Here is a 23,841-nt window from a genome sequence, read left to right as displayed (position 1 = left end):
TTATATTACTTCCAGGTGTACAATACAGTGATTCAACAATTCTATACAATATTCAGTGCTTATCATGATAAGTGTACTCAGTCTTCTTCACCTATTTCACCCATTCCCCCACTCCTTTTCCCTCTGGTAACCACCTGTTTTGTTCTCTACAATTAGTTTGTTTTTCTGTCTTTTTTCTTGTTCATTTGTTTTGTTTCTTAAATTTCATATATAAGTGAAATCATGTGGCTTTTGTCTTTCCATAACTGACTTATTTTGCTTAACATTATACTTTCTGGCCCCAATCCACGTTGCAAATGGGGAGATTCCATTCCTTTTATGGCTGAATAATATTCCATTGTATACATACACCATAAATTCTTTATCTATCATCTATGGATAGGACACTTGGGCCCCTTCCATAATTTAGCTATTATAAATAATGCTGTAATAAACATAGAAGTGAATATATATTTTTGAATTAGAATTTTTGTATTCTTTGGATAAATACTCAGTAGTGGAATTGCTAGGTCATTAAGTAATTGTGTTCTTAATTTTTTGAGGAGCCTCCATACTGTTTTCCAGAGTAGCATGTTTTATTCCACATGCTCGCCAACATGAAGAAAGTTCTCTATAGGCAGCATATAGATGGGCTCCTTGGTTTTTTAATCTGTTCATCCAGTCTTTGTGTTTCAATTGGAAAGTTTAGTCCATTTGATATCTAAACCCTGTTAACAATTGGGTTCTTTTTTTTTTTTTTTTTTGTATTGATGTTGTGGGTCTCATGAATGTTAAGCCCACTGCTTTGAAGTGAGGTGTTTTAAAGAACAACCCTGCAGGTGGGAGTCCTTCACCATTTGGAATGAAATCAAACCCTTCCTTCCTTATGGAGAAGCTGGGAGGTGGGAGTTCCCTCCAAATTGTACGGTGCTATACTAGGGGTGGGTTTTATGATGACAATATATCTCAGCATTTCCTACTAGGTTCAATATGGGTTTTCTTCTCATTCACCCAATGTGTTTAAGTTGCTCAGATAGTTTCCAGATTTCTTTCAGAGGGGACTGCTTTATGGTAGCTGTGCGCTAGATGTGTCCATGGGAGGAAGTGAGTTTAGGAGCCTCCTATGTCACTGTCTTGTATCAGAACTAGCACTATAACACTTTCTAAGTAAGTATTTATTATGTAGAGAAATACTAGTGGTTCAACAAGAGGTTTTTTTTTTTAATCTTTTATTTCTTTTCGGTTTAACAGTATTCATTGTTTTTGCACCACACCCAGTGCTCCATGCAATCCGTGCCCTCTCCAATACCCACCACCTGGTTCCCCCAACCTCCCACCCCCCGCCCCTTCAAAACCCTCAGATCGTTTTTCAGAGTCCATAGTCTCTCATGGTTCACCTCCCCTTCCAATTTCCCTCAACTCCCTTCTCCTCTCCATCTCCCCATGTCCTCCATGCTATTGGTTATGCTCCACAAATAAGTGAAACCATATGATGATTGACTCTCTCTGCTTGACTTATTTCACTCATCAAGAGTTTTAAGAAGTGTCCACAGTTCCCTCACTGGGAAGATGAGGGAGTTAAAGTAATTTCTTCTAGCTTTTACATTCTAGGCTTACAAGGTGACAAAAGAACATGCTAAGGATCCCACCTGTATACTCACATATCAGACTCAAAAGTGTCCAAATTCTTTGCCATTTCATTTAGATGTGTGAACTTAGCGACTAAATAAACTCTTTACAAATTTGGCTACTTTATAGTTTTATTCATTTACTATCCTAAAATAACATATGTGCTGTGTAGTTGCCTGACTTCAAGCTATATTACAAAGCTGTGATCACCAAGATGGCATGGTATTGGCACAAAAACCGGACACAGAAATAAGTGGAATAGAATAGAGTCTCTGGAAATGGACCCTTAACTCTATGGTTAACTAATCTTTGACAAATCAGGAAAAAAATATCCAATGGAAAAAAGACAGCCTCTTCAATAAATTGGTGCTTGGAAAATTGCACAGCTACATAATGAAGAATGAAATTGGACCATTCTCTTACACCATACACAAAGATAAACTCAAATGGATGAAGACCTCAATATGAGACAAGAATCCATCAAAATCCCAGAGGAGAACATAGGCAGTAACCTTTTTGACATCATCCACAGCAACTTCTTTCAAGACACTTCTCCAATGGCAAGGAAAGCAAGGGCAAAAATAAACTATTGGGACTTCATCAAGATAAAATCTTCTGCACAGCAAAAGAAAACAGTCAACAAAGTAAGAGGCAAACCCATGGAATGGGAGAAGATATTTGCAAATGACATAACAGATAAAGAGCTGGTATCCAAGATCTATAAAGAACTTCTCAAACTCAAACACCCAAAAACAATCTAGTGCAAAAAATGGGCCAAAGACATAAACAGACACTTCTTCAAAGAAGACATACAAATGGTTAAGAGACATATGAAAAAATGTTCAATATCACTAGCCATCAGGGAAATTCAAATCAAAACCACACTGAGATATCCCCTTAAACTAGTTAGAATGGCAAAATTAACAATTTTTTCCTGAAAAAACAAGTGTTGATGAGGATGGGAGAAGGGGAGACCCTCTCATACCGTTAGTGGGAATGCAAGCTGGTGCAACCACTTGGAAAATAGTATGGAGTTCCTCAAAAAGTAAAAATAGAGCTAGTCTATGGCCCAGCAATTGCACTACTAGGTATTTATCCCAAAGATACAGATGTAGTAAAAAGAAGGAGCACATACACCCCAATGTTCATAGCAGCAATGGCCACAATAGCCAAACTATGAAAGGAGCCAAGATGCCCTTCAACAGATGAAAAGATAAGGAAGATGTGGTCCATACATACAATGGAATATTACTCAGCCATCAGAAAGGACGAATACCACCATTTGCATCGACATGGATGGAAGGAACTAGAGGGGATTATGCTAAGTGAAGTAAGTCAAGCAGGACGCACATTATCATATTGGTTTCCACTCATATGTGAACATAGGAATAGCATGGAGACAATAGGGTGAAGGAAGAGAAAACTGAAGGGGGAGAAATCAGAGAGGGGAAACAAAACCATGAGAAACTATGGACCCTGGAAACAAACTGAGGGTTTCAGAGGGAGGGGGTGGGAGGATGGGGTAGTCAGGCAATGGGTATAAGGCGGGGAATGTGTTGTGATGAGCACAGGGTGTTATACATACACTAATGAATCCCTGAACACTACATCAAAAACTAATGGTGTGCTGTACGGTGGCTAACTTAATATAATAAAAAATGTATGTGTGGTGGTGTAAAGATGACCGTGCATGTAGGGGGGATTCCATAGGGAAAAACAGAAGAAAAACTCTTTATAACTGAGAATAAAATAAAATAAATAATGAAGTATGAAGTGGCCTGTGAATCAACTGTAAAGGCAGGAAAACATCCTGAATATTTCACACTTGTATGGACTTAAGAGTTTCCACATGTAGAATCTGGAATGGTTGGCCCCTTCACTAGATTCTTTATACTTTATCAGGATGCTTTCCTGGAGCTCTCTCTATCTCATCACACAGCACAGCAATACCAGCTGGGAAGGTATGGCCTCCCCATGTCCACCAGCTCCAAGACACCATGCAAAACCTGAGGTGGACAAATTGCAGGCTCCACTTGGAAAGGGGGAAGATGGAGCTAGAACCATTTCTCCTTTCCTTGGCTCACTCTTTTCAGAAGTCCATGCCATTTAATTTGTCTTGTTCATCCACTCACTGACAAATCACATTGTTTTATGTGTTTATAGAAATACAACTGGTGGTGGGTTTTTACATTTCCTACCTTGAACCTAAAATAGTCCTTGCCAATAGGATGACTTTCAAATTGTATGGTAAAATCCTTATAATGGGCTATTCAACTCCTACTTAAAAGACAGAAGTTGATCAATAAATGTTAGCTGCTATTGCTGCTGTGACTGTTGTCAATATAGTTACTATCAGTAGAATCTTCTCACCGGTCTTTGTGCTTTCAGCACATTCATGAATGACTCTAACAGCTGTTGAAATAATCGTCATCTCTGCCACAGTTACTGTACTGGTCTTCCCTTTGAAACTTCTGGGGCCTCTGTTTCTTCTACCTTGAAATTACCACAACTAACCTCTCCATTTGGTTTCCACAACTTTACCTGGCTCTAAATTTCTCTTTTAATTAATAATCCTCTGACTTGGGGCGCCTGGGTGGCTCAGTGGGTTAAGTCACTGCCTTCGGCTCAGGTCATGATCTCAGGGTCCTGGGATCGAGTCCCACATCGGGCTCTCTGCTCGGCAGGGAGCCTGCTTCCCTCTCTCTCTCTGCCTGCCTCTCTGTCTACTTGTGATCTCTGTCTGTCAAATAAATAAATAAAATCTTTAAAAAAAAAATAATAATCCTCTGACTTGTGTTTACCCATAAATTTACTATTATCTCATCCTTAAGATATGAAAGGATAAAATTAAAAATAGATGCATGCTAAAAAAATAAATATAATAAAAATAGATGCATGCTATATATACAGTGTTTATATATAACAGGAGGTAAAGAAATTGGAATGTAAAGAAATTTTTTTTCAGTTGACATTTTCTACTAAAAAATTGAACACCATGGGGGATATTATATGATTGGAAATCATTTGACATTTCCACCACATGAATATCTTCTATCCTAATTTAAAATTTCATTTCACATCTGACTCCATTTGGAAACCTGAGTCATTTTCAGATAACAAGGAATAAAAGAAAGAATATGAAATTGAAGACAGAGCAAAAAATATGTCTGTTTTAAAGAGATACTATTATTTACTAAGACTCTTCCCTTCAAAGATATATTAGTAAATATCACATTCAGAAGTGGAGGAGGGTGGCCTGGTGGCTCATTCAGTTAAGCATCTAGCTCTTGATCTCAGCTCCCAGGTCTTGATCTCAGAGGTTGCGAGTTCAAGCCCCATTTTGGGCTCCATGCTTGGCATGAACCTACTTAAAAACAAAAACCAACCAACCACCAACAAAAAGTTAAAAAGAAGTGAAACACTTCAGGATCCTTAACATTGTAAATTGTTTTCTCATATTAAAATCCTTCTCTTACCAAAGCCAAATTCAGGTACTTGTTTATGTATCAAGACAGAATGGATTAGATTTTAAAGTTAAACAGGATCTGGATTTGAATTTGTAGTTTTGTGGCCTTGGTTAAATTGTTAAACCTTTCTCAACTTTAATGTTCTCATCTGTAGAATGTGATTAACATGGGTTCCTCTGTAATGTTTTTGTGAGGATTAAAGAAATCTAACAATGGCTGTGAGAGTTTAAAACTTTAAACACAATGCCCGGCTTTTAATATATATTTGTTTCCTTATTTTCACTCTTTATAATTTTATGTCTTCTTTTTTTTTATGGTTTACATGTGAAATCAGCACTCAGTGATGTTGCCATCAGAAAGGCTGGTGCCTGACATGATCTATCAATTCACAGGATGAGGGACCAGAAAAAGATGTGAGAGGCTGTGCACGTGTGAGGAGGAGAATATCCTTATTTTCAGCCAAAAAATAGTTCCTTTAGGCTTGCTGGATTATCAAAACCCTGAAATAATTTGGGCCTTATCTTAGTATAATATTCATAACTAACTCCTTAAAGTTGTTCGTTCTTTATTTAGAAAATGGAAACTGCCTGCTACCTTCAGTTGGCACTATTCCATCAAGCAACATTCCACAATGTTGCCTGTGATTCAGTGTTTTTTCCATTGGCACACCAACCTGAGATTTCCTCTTTACTGTGGAACATCCTACTGTATTCATGGCTAGAGTCATCAAACTGGATATACGAGTACCTTGGACTGAACAACTCTAGATGATTTGCCAATTCTCACCTGAATCGAATTAACTGGTAACTCTGGGAAAGTTAAACAAAATCATGTAAAAAAGATAAGGGAAACTTGAAACACATTTTCAATACAAGTTTGGAAGGATCAAATGTAAAAAAAACCCACAAGAAACAAACAAAAAAAACAATTATCAGCCAAGGGATTCCTTAAGATCAGAGAACTTGCCTTATTTCTGAATTCTCCATTGTCAAATGAAGTGCCCAAGAAGCTGTAAGACTACACATGCATACACAAACACACACACATGCTTGGATACACATTAAATATATATTTAGGCATTATAACATAAGGAATACATATTTATATATTATGGTGTCTTGAAAATTATTAATATATGACACATACATATTATATATCAATACGTTTACTGAATTGCAATTGATTAGCTTAGAGAAATGGTATATTATGAGGCTTTCATCTGATTAACCTCTCTTCAGATGTCTATCTCTGCTTAGATAATTGCCTCCTTTACAAAACTTCCCTTCTCTGAGTGAGGTCAGGTATTGAGTTCTCATCCTATTTTCACACTTTTTTATGCAATGGCCATGTGGTATGTGTATCTTTCTTTCCCTAACTACTCACACAAAACAAAACAAAACAAAACAAACAAACAAGAAAATCAAACCAAACAAACAAACAAAAACCCAAAAAACAAAATTGGAAGAATTACTTCCTGTTTGGATTCTGAACTGAAAAATAGATTTTCCATTTGTAAAATGGTGTGTCATATCCTATTTAAAACTATCAAACATCACCCTAGAAGCCATAATGAATGGGCATTGCTGAATCACACAGGTCATCAAAGAGTTATGAATTTCAACCTATCAACCTGACTGAAATAAGAAGGTCTTAATATTCCTGAGACTAAGCATTCCCCAAATGTCCTGGATTTTCCTTGGGCAGCCCTGGCAAAGATGACATATAGGACATTTTCCCTTTATATTTTTCTACTTGGTCTTCCCCATTTGACAAAACTAATACAAAACAGATCTACCAGTGGTGAATGGTCATCACATTCACTGCATTCAACACCCAACTGTGACATGTGTTCACACAGAAATCTAGGAGACCTTTTATCTTCTGGCTTTCCATTTTTAGCCTTAGCCTTACGTGATGTGATTTAAATATTCTGGCTCATGGCTAGATTTGTTGGTTTTGGCACTGGGAACCTAAATGAATAAAGAAAGTCTGTGGCTTTTCTATAAAAAGGATTCCAAAATATCACAAAAGGACATGTTGTTCCCCTTGTTCATTTAGAAAACATTATTGAATGTCTTCTATGTACCAAATACAATGTTAAGGACTTGAACACTGATGGGCAAGTATTTCCTCAGTAGTCACACCAGTTCGCATTCCCGCCAACAGCGCATGAGGGTTCCTTTTTCTCCACATCCTCACCAATACTTGTTTCTTGTGTTTTTTATTTTAGTCTTTCTGACAGGTGTGAAGTGATAGCTCATTGTACTTTTGATTTGCATTTCCCTGATAATCAGTGTTGTTGAGTATCTTTTCATGTATCTGTTGGCCATCTCTACATCTTCTTTGGAGAAATGTCTGTTCACATCTTCTGCCCATTTAATAATCCAATTAAAATGTCTTTTAGGTGTATTATTTGTTTTATGGGTGTTGAGTTTTATAAGTTCTTTATATATTTTGGATACTAACCTTTTATTGGATACATCATTTGCAAATATCTTTTCCCATTCAGTAAATTTCCTTTGAGTTTTGTTGACTGTTTCCTTTGTTGTGCAGCTTTACATTTTGATGTAATCCCAATAGTTTATTTTTGCTTTTATGTCCCTTGCTTCAGGAGACATCTAGAAAAATGCTGCTACTGCCAGTGTCAGAAAAATTACTGCTTGTGCTTACTTCTAAGATTTTTATCATCTCAGGTCTCACATTTAGGTCTTTAATCCATTTTGAGTTTGTGTACTGTCTAAGACAGCAGTCCAGTTTCATTCTTTTGCATGTAACTGTCCAGTGTTCCCAACACCATGTGTTGAAGAGACTTTTCCTATTGTATATTCATTCCTCCTTTGCCAAAGATTAGTTTGACTATTTATTTGTGGTTTATGTTGGGGGTTTTCTATTCGATTGATCTATGTGTCTATTTGTGCCATTACCATACTGTTTTGATTACTATAGCTGGAAAAAATACAACTTGAAGTCTGAATTTTGGTTTTACTTTTCAAGATTGTCTTGGATACTTCTGAGTACTCCTCTCTCTGGTTCCATAAAAATTTTAAGATGTTTGGTCTAGTTCTGTGGACAATGCTGTTGATATTTTTATTAAATCTGTACAGATTGCTTTGCATAGTAATATCGTAACAATGTTTTTCCTCCTAACACATGAAGCAGGGAATGCCTTTCCATTTCTTTGCATTGTCTTGATTTCTTTAATCTGTTTTAATAGTTTTCAAGGTACAGGTATTTTCCTCTTTGGTTAATTTAGTCCTGATAGTTTAATTGTTTTGATGCAATTGCGAATGGATTGTTTTCTTAATTTCACTTTCTGCTGTTTCATTATTAGTGTTTAGGAATGCAACAGATTTCTGTACATTGATTTTGTATCCTGTGACTTACTTTGAATTAATTTGTCAGTCCCAGTAGTTTTTGGTGGACTCCTTAGGATTTTCTCTGTATAGTATCATGTCATCTTCAAATAGTGAAATAAGGAAAACCCAATTGGAAATTTCAACTATTTCCTAAACCATCCGATAAGGGTTATTTTTGTTTCTTAGAATGAATCTGGAAATTGATACAAGAAGTCTCTGTGTATTTTAAAATTTGTTGTACATATCACATATAAATATGTGTATAAATACATATATTATACATATATGTGTATGGTTGTATATATATTTATGTATAATTAGCTGTACACAATTCTCTTTATTAAATCTGTTTATTAATTTTAGTAGAGACTGTTGTTGGCTATAAAATTCTGAGTTAATACCCTATTATGTATCATGCCTATTATATGTCATCTATGTATCTATCTATCATCTATCATCTATCTATCTACTATCTATCTATCTATTTCTATGTACCTTCAGCTAAATGGGCCTTATTTGTCACAAGAGTGAATACTCTGGTATTTAGAGTAAGCAAAATCAGTTGTGCAGCATTACTGAGTTCTGATATATTGAGTATTTCTGACTGAGTATGCTACACCATAGACTGTCCCAAGGATAAAGTCATGGTAAGTAGTATAAAAAGAATGTGGCAAGGCATGAAGACCTGAGTAATACATGGCTTTGGAGGAATCTGATGTCCATCTAAGTATTTTCTCACAGATTTTAATATGTATCCCACTCTGTTTCCTTCCACACAGCATCCACTTCACATATATTCAGCAAATAAGACAGAAAAATTAGAGTTCTGGAATACAAAAGATGGGATTCAATCTCTATTAGTATGGACTACTGATTTATCCTCTCAAACGTCAGTCTCATCATTTTTAAATATGGATGTCAATAGAGGGTTGCTAAATGCTCAGACAGAACCATCTGTGCACAGAGAAGACACATAACCGGTACCCAATTCGTGTTAGTGTAATGTGGACAATAACTGAGCTAGAGCCACGTTTCTATATATCTAACTCATCCCAAATTTGAAACAACCAAGAATACAGTTAAAATAACTTAATCAAACATGTCTTACATTCTTTCTCTTAAACCCAAAACATATAGGATTTTCTTTTATGAGTTTTCCTGAGTTCCTTATTTTGCAGCTCTTGAATGAGAACTACTAGATCCATTCAAAATCTGGTATTTTGCCTTTGTTCATATTAAGCTTTTAAATGTTTTCTAACATTTGATGATGTTTATACCTCTGATATTTATTCCTCAGGTTTATGGCTCCCACAACAAAGAGCTCCTTCCTCTTTCCTCTCATCCATTTCTAACTTGTGTTCTCAGTTAATTTAGTTTATCCAGATCTTTCTGTTCTCTGAGACTCTGTCCTCTAGTATTCATTTGGGCCTCTGCTTAAGGGTTTCAATTGAGTGTGTGGGGAAATTCCTTGACACCGGTGACTTTTTATATCTCCCAAAGCTCTTAGAACAGTAGCAAGCTGATAGGAAAGGTTCAACATAGTTAATTGAAAAAAAAAAAAAAATCTCATTCTAAGTATGTGATCCAGTGTTAGGTCATAAATACCAAAGGCTTGAGTTTGGTGCTCTTGTCGTGTCCTAAGAGGTCACATCTGAGACACCAATTCTTACAGCTTAGACCAAAAATGAACCAATGGTGGGTGACTCATTACTCCAGAATTTCAAAAGTCTTCCCTACTAGCACTTGTTCTAACTTGAAGTTCCTTCATTTCGGAACCCCGTTTCATGAAAAGAAGCCCTGGAATGTATTCTTCTTGAGATAAGCATGTTATCTTTCTTAAGATACTTTCATTAAGTTAAAATAATAAATAAGGGTATAGCAGAGGCCAACCTTGGTTAAGGGTAGAAGGAGGAACTGGATTTATTTGGAACAGTTCTTCATTTGAATAAATGTTTACTGAAGTGAGTAAGCAGAGACATTTCCATCTAAAGTTTGGAAAGGAGACAGGAGAGGGAGCAGCTCAAAGAAGCAGAAGTCTAAATTTTCAGGAGTCAGTTTTAAATTCTGTCCTTGTCATGTGCATTACAGACTTGATGTGAGTACCAGCAGTTCTAGGTACATGTATGGTTCTTTTAGGGTCAGTCTGTTATTCATCTCTGTAACCCAACACCTAGCATAGAGGGACAGAAACACTGTTGTACTGAAAAATTATTCCTCTCTGACTCTGGATTCTTCTTCAGAGATAGCTGATTGATCAAGGTAAAATAAGGCCAAGTTAAAATGTGACACCACAGGGAGAAATACTGTTACAAATAGTGTGATATTAAGAGAAGATGGTAGGTTAGAAGATAGTTAGTATCCCTGAGCTCAGGTTCCCAGTCCACTACACCCAGCATTTCATGGTGTGACCCACCACAAAACCTCTATTATCTTTAGCTTTCTCTTTTATAAATGAGGATCTTAAATCTGTAAGCCTTTTCCCCCTAATTAAAAAAAAAAAACCTTTGATTCTCCTAAATTAAAAAATAATTTCTTCAAAAATGCTTTCATTTAAACTTTTATTTAAAAGAACTTCAGTTGAATATACCCTGCTGTAAATATTTCTTTTAAATCATTACTTTCCAGGATTTTGTGATGGATTCCAAATTTAGACTGTATAGAGTATAACTAGAGTATAGTATTTAAGAAGGGTGGAAAAAGAGATAAACACTTATGGAAACATCTCATATAAGGCAGATTTTTCACATTCATTTCATTCTCAATCCTCGTGAAGTGGGAATTTCTCAATTTAAAAATGAACGAAACAGAGAAGTCAAGTATCATGCCAAAGGCCAGGTAAGAGCTGGGTAGTGCCAGGCTCTCCTCTCGGTTCTGATTTAAAAATCCATGTTCTTTTTAGCACATGATCCTGGCATTCTGTTTAAAAAAAAAAGGTAGGTATTCCATTGAACAGATGGAAACACTGAAGTACAGAGAACCAGGGACTTCCTCAATTTTGTAGTAAATCAGCACTTTCGGTGCCAGAAAGAAACTCAAGTATTTGGAGTATAAGCTCACAACATATGCAAGTGTAGGAAAACATCATTTTGTATGATAACTTTATTTGATTCCAGTTTAAAACTTTCAGGGTTTTAAAATGATTAGATGTGAGAAAACTGGGCTTGTTGTATTTATATTTTTTAAAAATGAAATTCTAGTAATGCAGCTGTATTCTAGAGACTATTTTAAAAGGAACATATTTTATATCCTAGAAATTGATGAAACTCTTTTTTCCAAACCATGCACCCTAGCCTCCCTAGATCCCTAACCCCTGCCTTACACATACGTGATATCTAGAGCATGACAGGGCTTAATGTTGAACTTTATTTCTTCTTTTATAAGTAATTTCCTTATCTGAAATTAATTTGTAATGTTACACAGTACTGTACTTCCTCTTCAGAAAAGAGCTTTTTCCCTCTGTAAGTTCCTTGTGTTGGTTTTTTTTTCATCCTCTCTGTCTGTGTTGGCTTCTAGCCCTCTGTTCCTTTCAGTGCATTTGGTCCTTTGCCAAATGAGAGTCATCACTTAGCCCAAAAGTATCGTTTTCCAACACACAGAATCAAAAGGAAAACCCCGCCTATTACACCCACTGCTAATTATCATACCACAAAACTGACTAGTTGCATCACTGGACCATCACTTGTGAATTCTGCTTCCAGAGCTCTTATTCCTGCAGAGAACGAGTTTGAGCCCTCATGGAAGATATGCCTTTAAGCCATTCAGGTCCTCAAGGGACACACAGATCATCCTGAAGCAATGGTGCCTCTACTCAGTGATAGCTCCTTGCTGTTGCTTTTCTCCTTCAGTACACTAATTCTCACTTTTCTTCCCTCAAGGTAAGGAGATCATAGTACCTAAAATTGCTGCCTTTCTTTTGAAGTCTATTTATTATCATTGCCATTCAGTATTGTTAGAGCTAGTGGAAGAGACGTGTGGGTATAGAAAAATGCAAAAAGTTCAAGTTTGTCATGGCATATGGCTTTTGAGGTTTATATAAATGTTTTGAAATGAAAGGTACTAGAAAATGCTACATGTTAGCTGCATAGCTGGGTCAGATAGAATCATTTAATTAAATCAGTCAATTGATAGATGCCTGGGAATACTTTCTCCCTTTCTGGAACTCTGTTAACCCCTCTTGGTGGGACAAAGGTATAAAATGTATAAAGGTATAAAACATATGCCTGCCTTCAAGGAATGGGATGCAACATATAGTCTTATTGAGGGAAAAGATATAAGGAGATAATGAAAGACAGAAGAAGGTGAGTGACTGGTGGTTAGTGCATCTTCGTGGAAGGAAATGGCACTGAACTAGGAAGTAAGATCTGGATTCTTGTTCTAGGTCTCCCTAGCTATATGAATTTAAGAAAGACATTTAGTCTTTCTGTTTCTCAGTTTCTTCATCTGAAAAATGGTGGTAGGAGAATGGATTTGTTCATTACAGTGCCCCTTCCAGCTATAAAATACAGTGATTAATAATTTATCTAAGGATAATAGCATAAATGCTTTAGGAATTAAAAATAGGGGACAATGGCTTTGGGCTAGAGTGATCAGGGAAGGCTTCATGGAAGAAGGAGGAAGCACATTTGTATTTGGGAAGCCCCTGATGCTTATCAGGAATTTCCCATTGAGCTCCAACCCAAGTTGTGGGTCTAGTAAAAGAACTGGAGATATATTAGATTCTTCTTAAGTTTTTCTGACTGTTGACTACATAGCACTGACCAAAAGAAAATAAGAAATGTTTTATTTAACTTAAGAGTTAGACTATTTGGGGGTACATTTGAAGATTCTGCACCTTGGAGAGAAGATAGTAGTATATGCCTATCTAAGAAAGGGCCATATACAATTAGCACCTGCAGACACATTTTTTTAAGGGGAGTGGCTGGTGAAATCTCCAAAAATGTGTTTCTGTGACTTAATTTAAAAGCCACTGAGAAAAGACACAGGAGGAAGGACACGGTAGTTGCTGATATTAATTTAGTTAGGGGAAGTGTAGCTTTGGTCACATTCCTAGACATTAAACCATTAATCTGTATTCCCCAACTGTACACAAGGATATGCAACAGAGGCCTTTCTAATCACACCCCTACTCTCTCCAGGAATGTATCAAGCAGAAGTCTGAACTTTCTGGAGAAGTGATGCTTGAACAGAAAGAAAAGAATTGTCAGGAATTCTGAGTGTTTTGATTTGTGAAGAAAAGGAAGGGCGAGAATAGCAATAGCTTAACTTTGGAAGACTTCACCCCTCTAGAGCAACCTCAATTTTTAACCAGATTTCCTGAAGAATATAAGATAATGTTATAGGTGTTATCCACTCCTACATATGGCTAGGGAACCAATGCATAGAAGGGGATGAATATGTCCTTCTCAAAGAAACACAGTGGCTTCTGCAAAGGGAAAGAGGATGTCTAATGATGCCAGAGGTACCTAGAAGACCTCTTGCCAGAATTGAACTTGATCAAGCCCATGTGATCAAGCTCTGATTCTCTCTCCTAGACAATGTGCATCTTCTCAATGAAAGGTTCCTCCTCTAAAGAAGTAGCCTAGAGTTTATTTCAAATTTGGGGAGATTTTAAAGGTTTTCAGGATATGATCATGATTGGATGTCATAAAGGCTTATTTCCTATAGGAAAAGCCAAAGGCCTGGCTGACACAATGCAATAACTCACTTTCCACTTGGCTGCACTTCCCGTTCCTCATTGGCCACAAATAAGTATCTTAGGAAAAGAGGGCTGTGTGGCTAGCGGATGGTGAGTCATTATGAGGTGGCTGCTTCCACCTTCTTACCATACACATGAACCTTGGAGGTGGTTTTTTTTTTTTATCCTCTCTAGTTTTTATATACAAAATCCCACTTTCCAACATCTCTAGGCACAAATTCAAAAAGGATAAGACAGGAAGATTGGCTTCCTCTACACCAACAGAAATTTCTTTGGGAGCACAATCTTTCTCCTCCCCCATCCCTATCTTTCAAAAAACATTCAACTGGAAGGATTGGCTATGAACCCAAGGAGTTTGGTCTACCCCTCAGTGAAAATAACCTCACAGAAGTTATCTCTAAAACGAAACACAACAAAACAAAAAAACCCAAAAAACGAATGTTCAGAAGAGTTCCCTGCTTCAATGAAATGAAAGATGCTTCCAAAAGGAGAAGTTGGGTTTGTACTTAGAAGCAGAATAAAGTCTATTTCCAAATGGTGATCTAAGTAGGGTTGGTTGTTGGTTTGAAGAAAGAACTATTGTTTTGGTCATTTGAACCCAAACATTTAAATCTGGGCTTATGTCATAATGGAGTTACAAGAGCAATTGCTCCTTCAAAGCAAAGATGAATTAAATTAAATGGAAAGTCCCATATGCTTCTTCATAAATGGATATTTACCTCTCTCCTAAACATCAGCGGTATTATAAATAGAAACTGCCCCCACAGAGTAGTAGGGGTGAGACTTTTGAATCAGACGGGCTGTTTGTATCTCAGCATAGCCTCTTATCAGCTGCATGACGTTGGGTTAATTACTTAATCCCTCTCAGACGCATTTCCTCATCTGCAAAGGAGCATGATACTTCCTACCCCTTAGACCTACAGTAAGGATTAATGAGATCGGACAGTGCATATTCGCATTATTGCTGACATCGTAATTTAATTTAAAAAATTTAAACTTAATGAGGATAAATTTAAAAAGGCTTTTACCAAAACGGACATTCCTTGTTCATCTGTTTCATTTCCTCAGCTAAAAACATAAACAATGAGTCTTGGAACACTACATCAAAAACTAATGATGTATTGTAGGGTGACTAACAAAACACAATAAAAAAAATAATAAAAATAAAGATTATACCTTACTGCCAAATAGAGGATTTTTGTGATTGGACAGATTCTCATTTGTGGCAGTAGAAAATGTCAGTGGTGGTTTCTGTAGTTCTAAGTAGGCATTAAAGCAGCCCTAGTGCAGCACCCATGATTTCTGTCTCTGGCAACTAATTTGTCTGTGGCCTCAGGTTTCTCCACACACTCTCTATGCGCGATGGGAGACACCACAGATGCTATCTGTGCCACAGTCTTTGGCACTCACTTATATTGAGGTTGTTACCCAATTTCCTCATGTGTGTGATCATGTGTTTCTAGAAAGATCATTAGCTGCCTAAGAGGCGAGGACTATGAATTGTGTGTGTTTCTCTTGCTTACTATGCGGGCCGGGATTATAGGATCAATGTTTTGTTCTGTTTTTCATTATGGTCAGCATCATTATCGAAACAGCTAATATTTAATAAGCAGGACCAGATCTGTATGGGCAAAGCCCTTCTTCATGATTATTATATTTAAGCCCACAAACACCATCAGTAAACTAGGTGCTGTTATGTCTCCCATTTTATAAGTGAGAAAACGGAAGATAAACTAGCACATGCCTATCATGGATCAAACTAAACTGAATTTCAGCATTTCTTCTAAGACACCCCAAAAGGGTGTCTCCTAATGAAATGATTGCAAGAGCAAAGACAACTGTAGGAATCCAAACTTTCTGATTGGACCTCCTTATCAACAAAATATTTTTGAGTATAATCCCACCGTATATGCTAATTTATTATGTTAGCGATAAGGGCTAATACCAGGTATAATAAAAAGATACACAAAATGAAAACTTATAAGGAACCAAATGACATGCTTGAAATAGTATATTCACAGTGAAAAACTATTTTGCTTTTACCAAAATATTATATTTTACATAAACATTTCTAATATAACCAAAATAATATTTCAGTAATTCAATAAATGTGTTTCTTTTATTTTCTTAACCTTAGTTTAACATTTTGTGATACAATAATTTGAAGATTATATTCTAAGCTAATTTACTTTGATTCACAATTTTGACTGTCATAACCTATATTTATTTCTCCACTCTCCTCTACTGGATTATTTTATTCCTTTGACTTTAGTTTAAATATGCAATATCTTTTCTTCATTCTCTTTCTCACTTGAAAACCTTGCCTCCAAATTCTATGAAAAAATAGAAGTAGGCAGGAAAGAAGAAGTTCCAAAGCCCCCCATCATATCTAACACTTGTCTACCATCTTGTCACTATGCATGAATTGTTCATGAACCTATCTAAGGCCTCCTATGAACCAGATTCTGTCCTTTCTTACTTAAGGGCATTGACTGCTTCAACAATTATCTCCTTGCTCTTACATTCTATTTCACACCCCTCCTTCCCCTTTGCTGGAACATTCCCATCAAATGGCAACAGATAACCATGTTGTCAGTTCCTCCATGTTAAAACAAAACCAAAGACTAAGAAAAACAATAATATCGAAACATTTCTCTGACCTCTCATCCTCATCCAGGCTCCACTTAATTTTTCTGTTTTCCCTTACAGCAAAATTCCCCTGATTTTTCTTTTATCATTTAGCCTTAAATCCATTCTAATTAAGATTCTGTCCTCACTGCATCACAGAAACTACTTTTGCCAAGAACCCCAATGGCTACCATATTATCAAATCCATCAGTTAATTCCCTGTCCTCACCTCACTTGACCCAGCAGCAGCATTTGATAGAGCTGATCACATGTCTCTGAAATACTTTCTTCTCTTTGTTTCCAATACCACACTCTTCAAGTTTCCCTTCTGACTCACTGGTCTCCTTTGGTGTTTCTTCCTCATTTCCTGACCTCCAAACCCTGCAGTGTTCCAGTGCTCCTCTCTATCTGTACTGTATCACTCCCTTGACAATCCAGCACAGCCTCACACCTTAAAGTGTCTCATAGAAGCTAAAGATTCCAAAATGTATATCATCAATACTCCTTAAATTCCATCCTCGTAGATCCAAAGGCCTACCTGACACCCGCGTCTACCTGGGTATGTCAGAAGTATCAGTCATAAACTTGCTATGTCCAAAAGTGAGCTCATGATTCTTTCCTCTCAGTTTACTCCTCTTAAATCTTGCTCATTTCAGTGATTAACAACTTTATCTTTTCAGTTACCGATGCCCAACATCTTGGACCATCTTTGTCTTCTCATTTTCTCATCCCATATCCACGACGGGATAGCCAGCACCTTGGTCAGAGGCACCATGCTTTCTTGCCTAGATGATTACAGTGATCGTTTGGCTGGTCTCACTGCTTTTGCCCTGGCCTCTCTTTGCTTTATTCCTACCACAGCAGCCAAAGAAATCCCATAAAAGAAAAATGTGCAATATCTTTAAGTTCAAACAGTCCCCTAAGCCCTTTTCTGCAAGGAAGCTAATGAACTTTACACGGTACAAAAAAATTTTTTGTGGTTATGCCTTATTTTACTACTAAGTATTTTAAAGTCTTTAGCATTTAAATACCAGTATTTATAGAATTCATCACACTGGTGGCTTCTTGTAGCAAGTGAACTGTGATATGTCACAACAGTTTGAAGCTAGTCTCCTCATGTTACCTCATTACTGTAAACGGTGTGATTGTCTGGATATTAGATGAGGGCGGCTTTACCAGCCTGCATTGTGAATACGTCTACACTTTAACGTTATTAAAAATAAAGATAAACTTAACTAGAGATTCTATTATTTTCTTTTCACATGCCGATGGATCACGGTGTAGGGACTGGGGTGTGGAGACTACTGTTTATAGATAATTCCTATGGCCCAAGAGGAGGAGAGTCCGAGATCAAATAATTGTCCTGTTAGGTGGATGGGATGAGACTTTAACTTTGGCCTAGAACACCCAAAAGGGCTGTTAGGTGATAAGGGGAAGACGGAGCCAGCCATCTGCAAAGGAGAGCTAAAACAGGCAAGGCAAAGTGGAGGGCAGGATTTTGTAATATGGCGAGGGAAAAGAAGTTTGCTTCAGGATCTGAAGTCTCTTACCAAATAACCCCATCAAGAAGGCTGTGCCACGGCCATCCTCCTGACTGGCTCTTCTTTTTCTTCCCCCACAGACTGCCAGTGAACCCTGCATAGCTAAGTTCGGTAAGTAACCTGTCTTGCACGTCTCCTTTTTGCTTTTCTTAGTATTTGTTCCAAGAAGGAAGCCCATCTTTCCTCATTTTTCAACTACTATTTATAACTGCTTATCACATGCCGAGCAGTTTCTAGGAGCTGAGACTTGAGAAGTAAACCAGACAGTCAAGTTCATGCCTCAATGAGGCTTACTTTCACTGTCACAAATCTGGGCAGGAATGCACATCACGGTTACAGAGCCAGACACCTGAAATCCCGGAATCCACCTTTAATTTTGTGTCTTCAATAAGCACAAGTTTCAAATTTCTACCACCTTTCCCTCTGACGAACTCAAAGTTCTCACAGTTCACATGTTGCTGGTACTCAGTAGAGTGTGTGTAGGGCGACATTTTTGTTTCCAAAAAAATAGAAAAGGAATGAACGCCAGGGAAGTGGCCACTTTCTTTGTGCCTCTCCTCTCCGCTTCTGAGCCACTTTCCCTTAGAGTGATGACCTGGTATTCACTAAGAAAACACATTACAGTTTATAGGTACACTGAGCCTTAACGTATGCCTTAGAATCCATACAAAATCGAAAATAAATGCATTTGAATTGTTTACATATTTCAGACGCCCCCCCCTCCAACACACACACACATTTCAGCCAAGAGCAGAACATTTCTAAAGTTAACGCTAATCCATCTTTTACATATAGTTCTAAATGCTGGGCTTCCCTGGCTTGAGGGAATTACAGAATCTCTTTTTAGTACTTGTCTCTGCCTTTGTAATTTGTTCTTGTTTTTCTAGTAAATGGAATGGAAATAATGATATGTTTGAAATTCCTTCTTGAGGTGATAAAATGTTGAGGAACTCAAGTGCTTTAAGCGGCTCCTACTGCAGAATGAGAGAACCAGTGACACTTTGTTCTGGTGACTCGCCTATTGTCTGTTAAGTATTACGTGTAAAGCAGAAAGAAATTTACTGGGCTTTGGGCTCATTGAAGGTACAGAGAAACTTTGCTACTTGCTATAATGATCTCTCCTTCATTATCCTTCAGAATCTACCCTCAGAGTCTTATAATCGATCAGTTATATATAAATAACAATTTAAGTCAATGTGTGATCTCTTTTGCATTGCTTTCTTATCGAGGTTTCTTTCTAATTATGAAATAAATCCTCATAAAAAAATTACAGAGAATTAGAGAACAGGCCAAATAAGTATTTTTGAATTATCAAGATACTCTCTGGGGCTCTGAAGCACATTACTATGCAAAAACAATTAGCACTAGAAAAATATGTAAATTCCCCATATCCCTATGAAAATAAGTGACAAAGTCGTGACTCTCCATCCCTTGACAGTTTTAAACTAGGGATATTTATATTTAAACACTTAAAAATTTAAATTTTTGTATTTAAAAATTCAAATAATTTCCATTTATAATCTCGTGAATATACCATGATATCCCAAGCAGATCTTGGGATCCCAAGCCATAATTTAGACATAATATATCTAATTCAGGAGCATGGATGTATTATTCAATCAAGAAATATTTATTGAGCAAACAGTAGGTTTGGGGAACTTTTAGGGGCTGAAGATATAGCAGTGAACAAAACAGAAAAGCACGTGTACTCAAAGACATTATATTCAAGTGGGTATAATACAAACAATAAAGAAATGAGCCACTTAATTTATAATATGCTAGATGATGACACACCTTCTGTGAAGAAAACTAAAGCAGGATAAAGGGAGAGAGTGGCAGGAGAGCACTATTTTCTGCAGACTGATGAGGAAGGTCTCATTGATAAAATGATACACAATAAATAGTATTTACATAGAAAAGCATGAATATGCATCCTGTCAAGTTTGGTCATCACAATCCTGGTGTGTGATTCCTCTCTCCCTTCCTCCTTCTTTAGTTCCTTTTACAAATCTTGATTGACAACAGATACAGTGCCCCTAAAACTCAACCCATTTTTTTATTCCAAATCCGTTTCTTTAGAGCTCTAAAGCAAGGACTAGATACTTAAAATATTAAAATTGTGGTTGGAGAAAACTAATACAGACTAGGGAGAGAAACAACCTGTAAGTGGGAAAGAACTATAATCAGGAAGGGAATGAAATGAATAACCACGCATTCCTTTCTTTCCTCCTCTGTAAATGTCTTACAGGACCATCCCCTTTAAAATGGCAAATGACATGTCCTAAGCTACCTTGTGTGAATAAGACAGCGGATGAGAAACTGGAAATACTTCAGAATGGCTTGTATCTCATTTATGGCCAAGTGGCTCCCAATACAACCTACAAGGAACCAGCTCCTTTTGCGGTGCGGCTACGTAAAAACGAAGACATCATACAAGCTCTAACAAACAACTCTAAACTTCAGAATGTAGGAGGGACTTACGAATTGCACGCTGGGGATATTCTAGAACTGATGTACAACTCTGACCATCAGGTTCTAAAAAACCACACATACTGGGGGGTCGTGCTGCTGGCAAATCCGCAGTACAACCCCTAGAGACTCCTTTTGGCTTCCGCACCATCTTTCCCACGTGGAGAGGTGCTGGTGATTGCGTTGGAGGAGGCAGACTTTCCACACCCGCAGCTTGTCTGAGCACACAAATCAACACACATAGAACCTCTCTGCATATGAGTTTTCATCTCTCAAGCTTATCCAAAAAAGACTCAGAGGACAGGCCAGAGACATTTGCTTACTTTTGACATTGGGTCAGCGAAGATGCTTTATCAATCCATGAGAAATGACTATGGGTCGCTTGAAGACAGAAGGTTCTCAAAGAGTCTGTGTCTAATTCTTAAATCCTTGGATGGGAAAAATGTCTTATTGCCCTGGGAGCCTTACCTGGTATGCAAAAAAAAGGTCCAGGGCAGTGGCCTGGCCTTGTTCTCATATTCTTGGGCTGTTTCACTTTATTCTTCCCATACTCCTGTCTTTCGAGGCCTTTCCATTAAAAAGTAACCAGACTGGGAGGGTGGCCACAGATATGCCAACAACACCCCACTTTAGATGTGATGATGTTAAGAACACAGAGAATACTCTAGAGATTTACTGGGGCACAGCCACAGAGGGCATAGAATGGAGTGCACTTTACTTGGGAATTTCCCTTGATTTCATCATGTTTGGGATGTAGAAGGCTTCATAAAACAAGTTGGTCAGAGGCCTCCTTCTGAACCTTGACACAGGGCTCATGAGAAGCTGTTGATGTGTGTCTACATGTCAGTAGTAAAGAAAGAGTAGTCATTAGTAATCCTAAAATTAAACCCTAGAAATTGGTATCATCAGTAATGTATTATGTCATGTAATAATTTTGTATTCTTGCTGGCTTGCCACAGTTTGCAAAGTGCTTTCATGTATCACAGGGCGACTCTATGAAGCAAATGAGGCAGGTGTTTTTGGCACAATTTTAACAGTGAAAATATGAATGCATCTGGAACATAAGTAACTTGCCTCAACCCATAGAACTAGTGATTGATAGGGCCCTGGTCTTCCCTAATGTGTCATAATATCTCAGCTTTAGGGTTAGTATTTCAGCTACGATGTTAAGTCTAAAGAGCTTGACAGATTATCAGATGCACTCCCTTTCAGCTCAAGGTGGGTAGACTAAAGCTACAACTGACTTTCCTTTCTTAGCAAACTATTTTTCGTTTCCCTGTTTGAAGCAGGGCACATGAGGTTGTTGCTCAGAGCTTACTCCAACCAAATCCCCTTCCTCACTTTAAAGAGCTGGTCTTGGTCAAACATGTTAACTTCCAAAAATAATGAATAACATTCAATTCAATGATAGCTTGCTAAAGATTTTAGACTCTGTTAAATTAATTAGCTGTTTGTGGATTCTTGTTGAAAGATCTGTAATATGATGACATGATAACCCATTTAAAATATTTATGGATATTTGTAAAAAACTATATTATGTTAATTAATAGTGTTACATATAAAGTTAATTTAAAAACATTTGCATCGTATAGAACAAAAATTGCTAGGGAGCAGAGTAAGCCTAAGGCCAAGATGTTTTTTAGTCTTTTTAAAAAAAAATCTGCTGAGTGGTTGTATTGGGCAAAGACCTAGACACCTTGCTTCTCTTGCATTTGCATATCTTCTCAGGAAAGTAAAGTTATATCACATATTTATAAAAACTTGTTATTGATTGTTGTTGAGTTATAAGCAACAGTGTGTTGGAGTGCTGGAGTGAGCAAGCACTAAGCTCATGACAGCTGATTGTTAAGTTTTCCAATATGTTGCAATCTGGTTATTAATTACAGTCATCCTTGAAATTGGCCACGGTGGGACTATTTAAACCACGGGAATTGGTGACACTGCAAATTAGGGATTTCCTTTGGGACAGCCTGTTCACCAGCACACCACTGTTTGTAAAACTCTCCTTCTTAATGACTGCTCTCTGCTCCTGCCTCGTTGCTGGGACAATCGAGGCAGGCAAGGAAGAGAGTAAAACTGTCATATTCCCAGCAAGAGTCCCACCTGGTAGTGATTTCTCAGGGCAAGAGTGATCTCGGCAGCTGCAGCCAGAGCGAGGGCTACTGACAGGTGACCTTGAAGTTTCCTGGTGGTCATTTCTGCCATTGTTTTCGTGTATACCGTTTCCTTTTTCCTTCAAATACTTGAAGGAAATAAATGATAATAATAAATAAATAAATAATAATAAAAAATAAATAATACATTTATTATACAAAAACATATAATAAACGTATATTGGTTAAGTGGACTGTAGATGACTTACCCGTGGGTTTATCAGTGCAGCGTCTGATGTTGAGAACCTGCAGGGGCATCAGAGCAAAGCTTGCCCACGTGAACACACTTGCTCGGCTAGCATTATGCAAAAGCGAGAGCTGGATGCAATTAGGTTTTGATTACAAGCTGTCCCAGTTTCTGATGAGTTCGTCCGACAGGCTCACATTCTGTCGTCCACCCACCCCTCAACTCCACCTCAGCCATTCTCACAACAAAGCCATCACCAACCCTTCTTACACTAACTGTTTTGGTTTTTTTTTTTTTTTAACCTTCCATTTTGCTCACCAAAACTTACATAGAGTGCGGAATTTCACTGTGGGTGAAGTCTCTGCTTCTGAAGATGGTGGTTAATTGAAAAGTAATACGGGTTTGAACTCCTTAAATGAAGCCTATCTGTTCATCTTGGAGATGAAATTCCTGTCTTTTTGTGTTTGATCTCAAAGAAGCAATTTCATTGGTGGGGATGAGAGGACATTTTAAAAATTTTTTATGTGAGAAGAAGAAGCAAAAACCTGATTATAGGTGAAGAGTCTAGTCAATTACCTTCAGGTCGACGTTTAAAGGAAACATTGGTACATACAATTTTCTTGATCTGATAGGATGCATCTCTATTTTGGCTGTCACTAGCGACCCTGGCAAAGTCACTCTATGGATCGTGACTCTTGTGAGTCCCACATCTATCCACAAGAAACCTGTGTACATGC

The 23,841-nt window shown here is 37.4% G+C and overlaps 1 protein-coding gene across 1 annotated transcript; it reads left to right on the top strand.

Annotated features, from left to right (window-relative positions):
• The first annotated feature begins 12,150 nt into the window (after window positions 1-12,150).
• On the top strand, window positions 12,151-21,672 carry TNFSF18 (TNF superfamily member 18). Its single transcript, XM_047705482.1, is given in 6 exon segments — window positions 12,151-12,217; window positions 12,220-12,249; window positions 12,252-12,306; window positions 17,279-17,354; window positions 18,376-18,406; window positions 20,544-21,672. Coding segments are annotated over 6 exon segments (591 nt in total). The 5' UTR covers window positions 12,151-12,165; the 3' UTR covers window positions 20,891-21,672.
• The last annotated feature ends 2,169 nt before the right edge of the window (window positions 21,673-23,841 follow it).

The sequence above is a fragment of the Lutra lutra genome, chromosome 15 (assembly GCF_902655055.1).
Source record: "Lutra lutra chromosome 15, mLutLut1.2, whole genome shotgun sequence".
NCBI classification, from domain to species: Eukaryota; Metazoa; Chordata; class Mammalia; order Carnivora; family Mustelidae; genus Lutra; species Lutra lutra.
The sequence above is the reverse complement of the archived record's forward strand: the minus strand, read 5'-3'. Positions and strand labels throughout refer to the sequence as shown.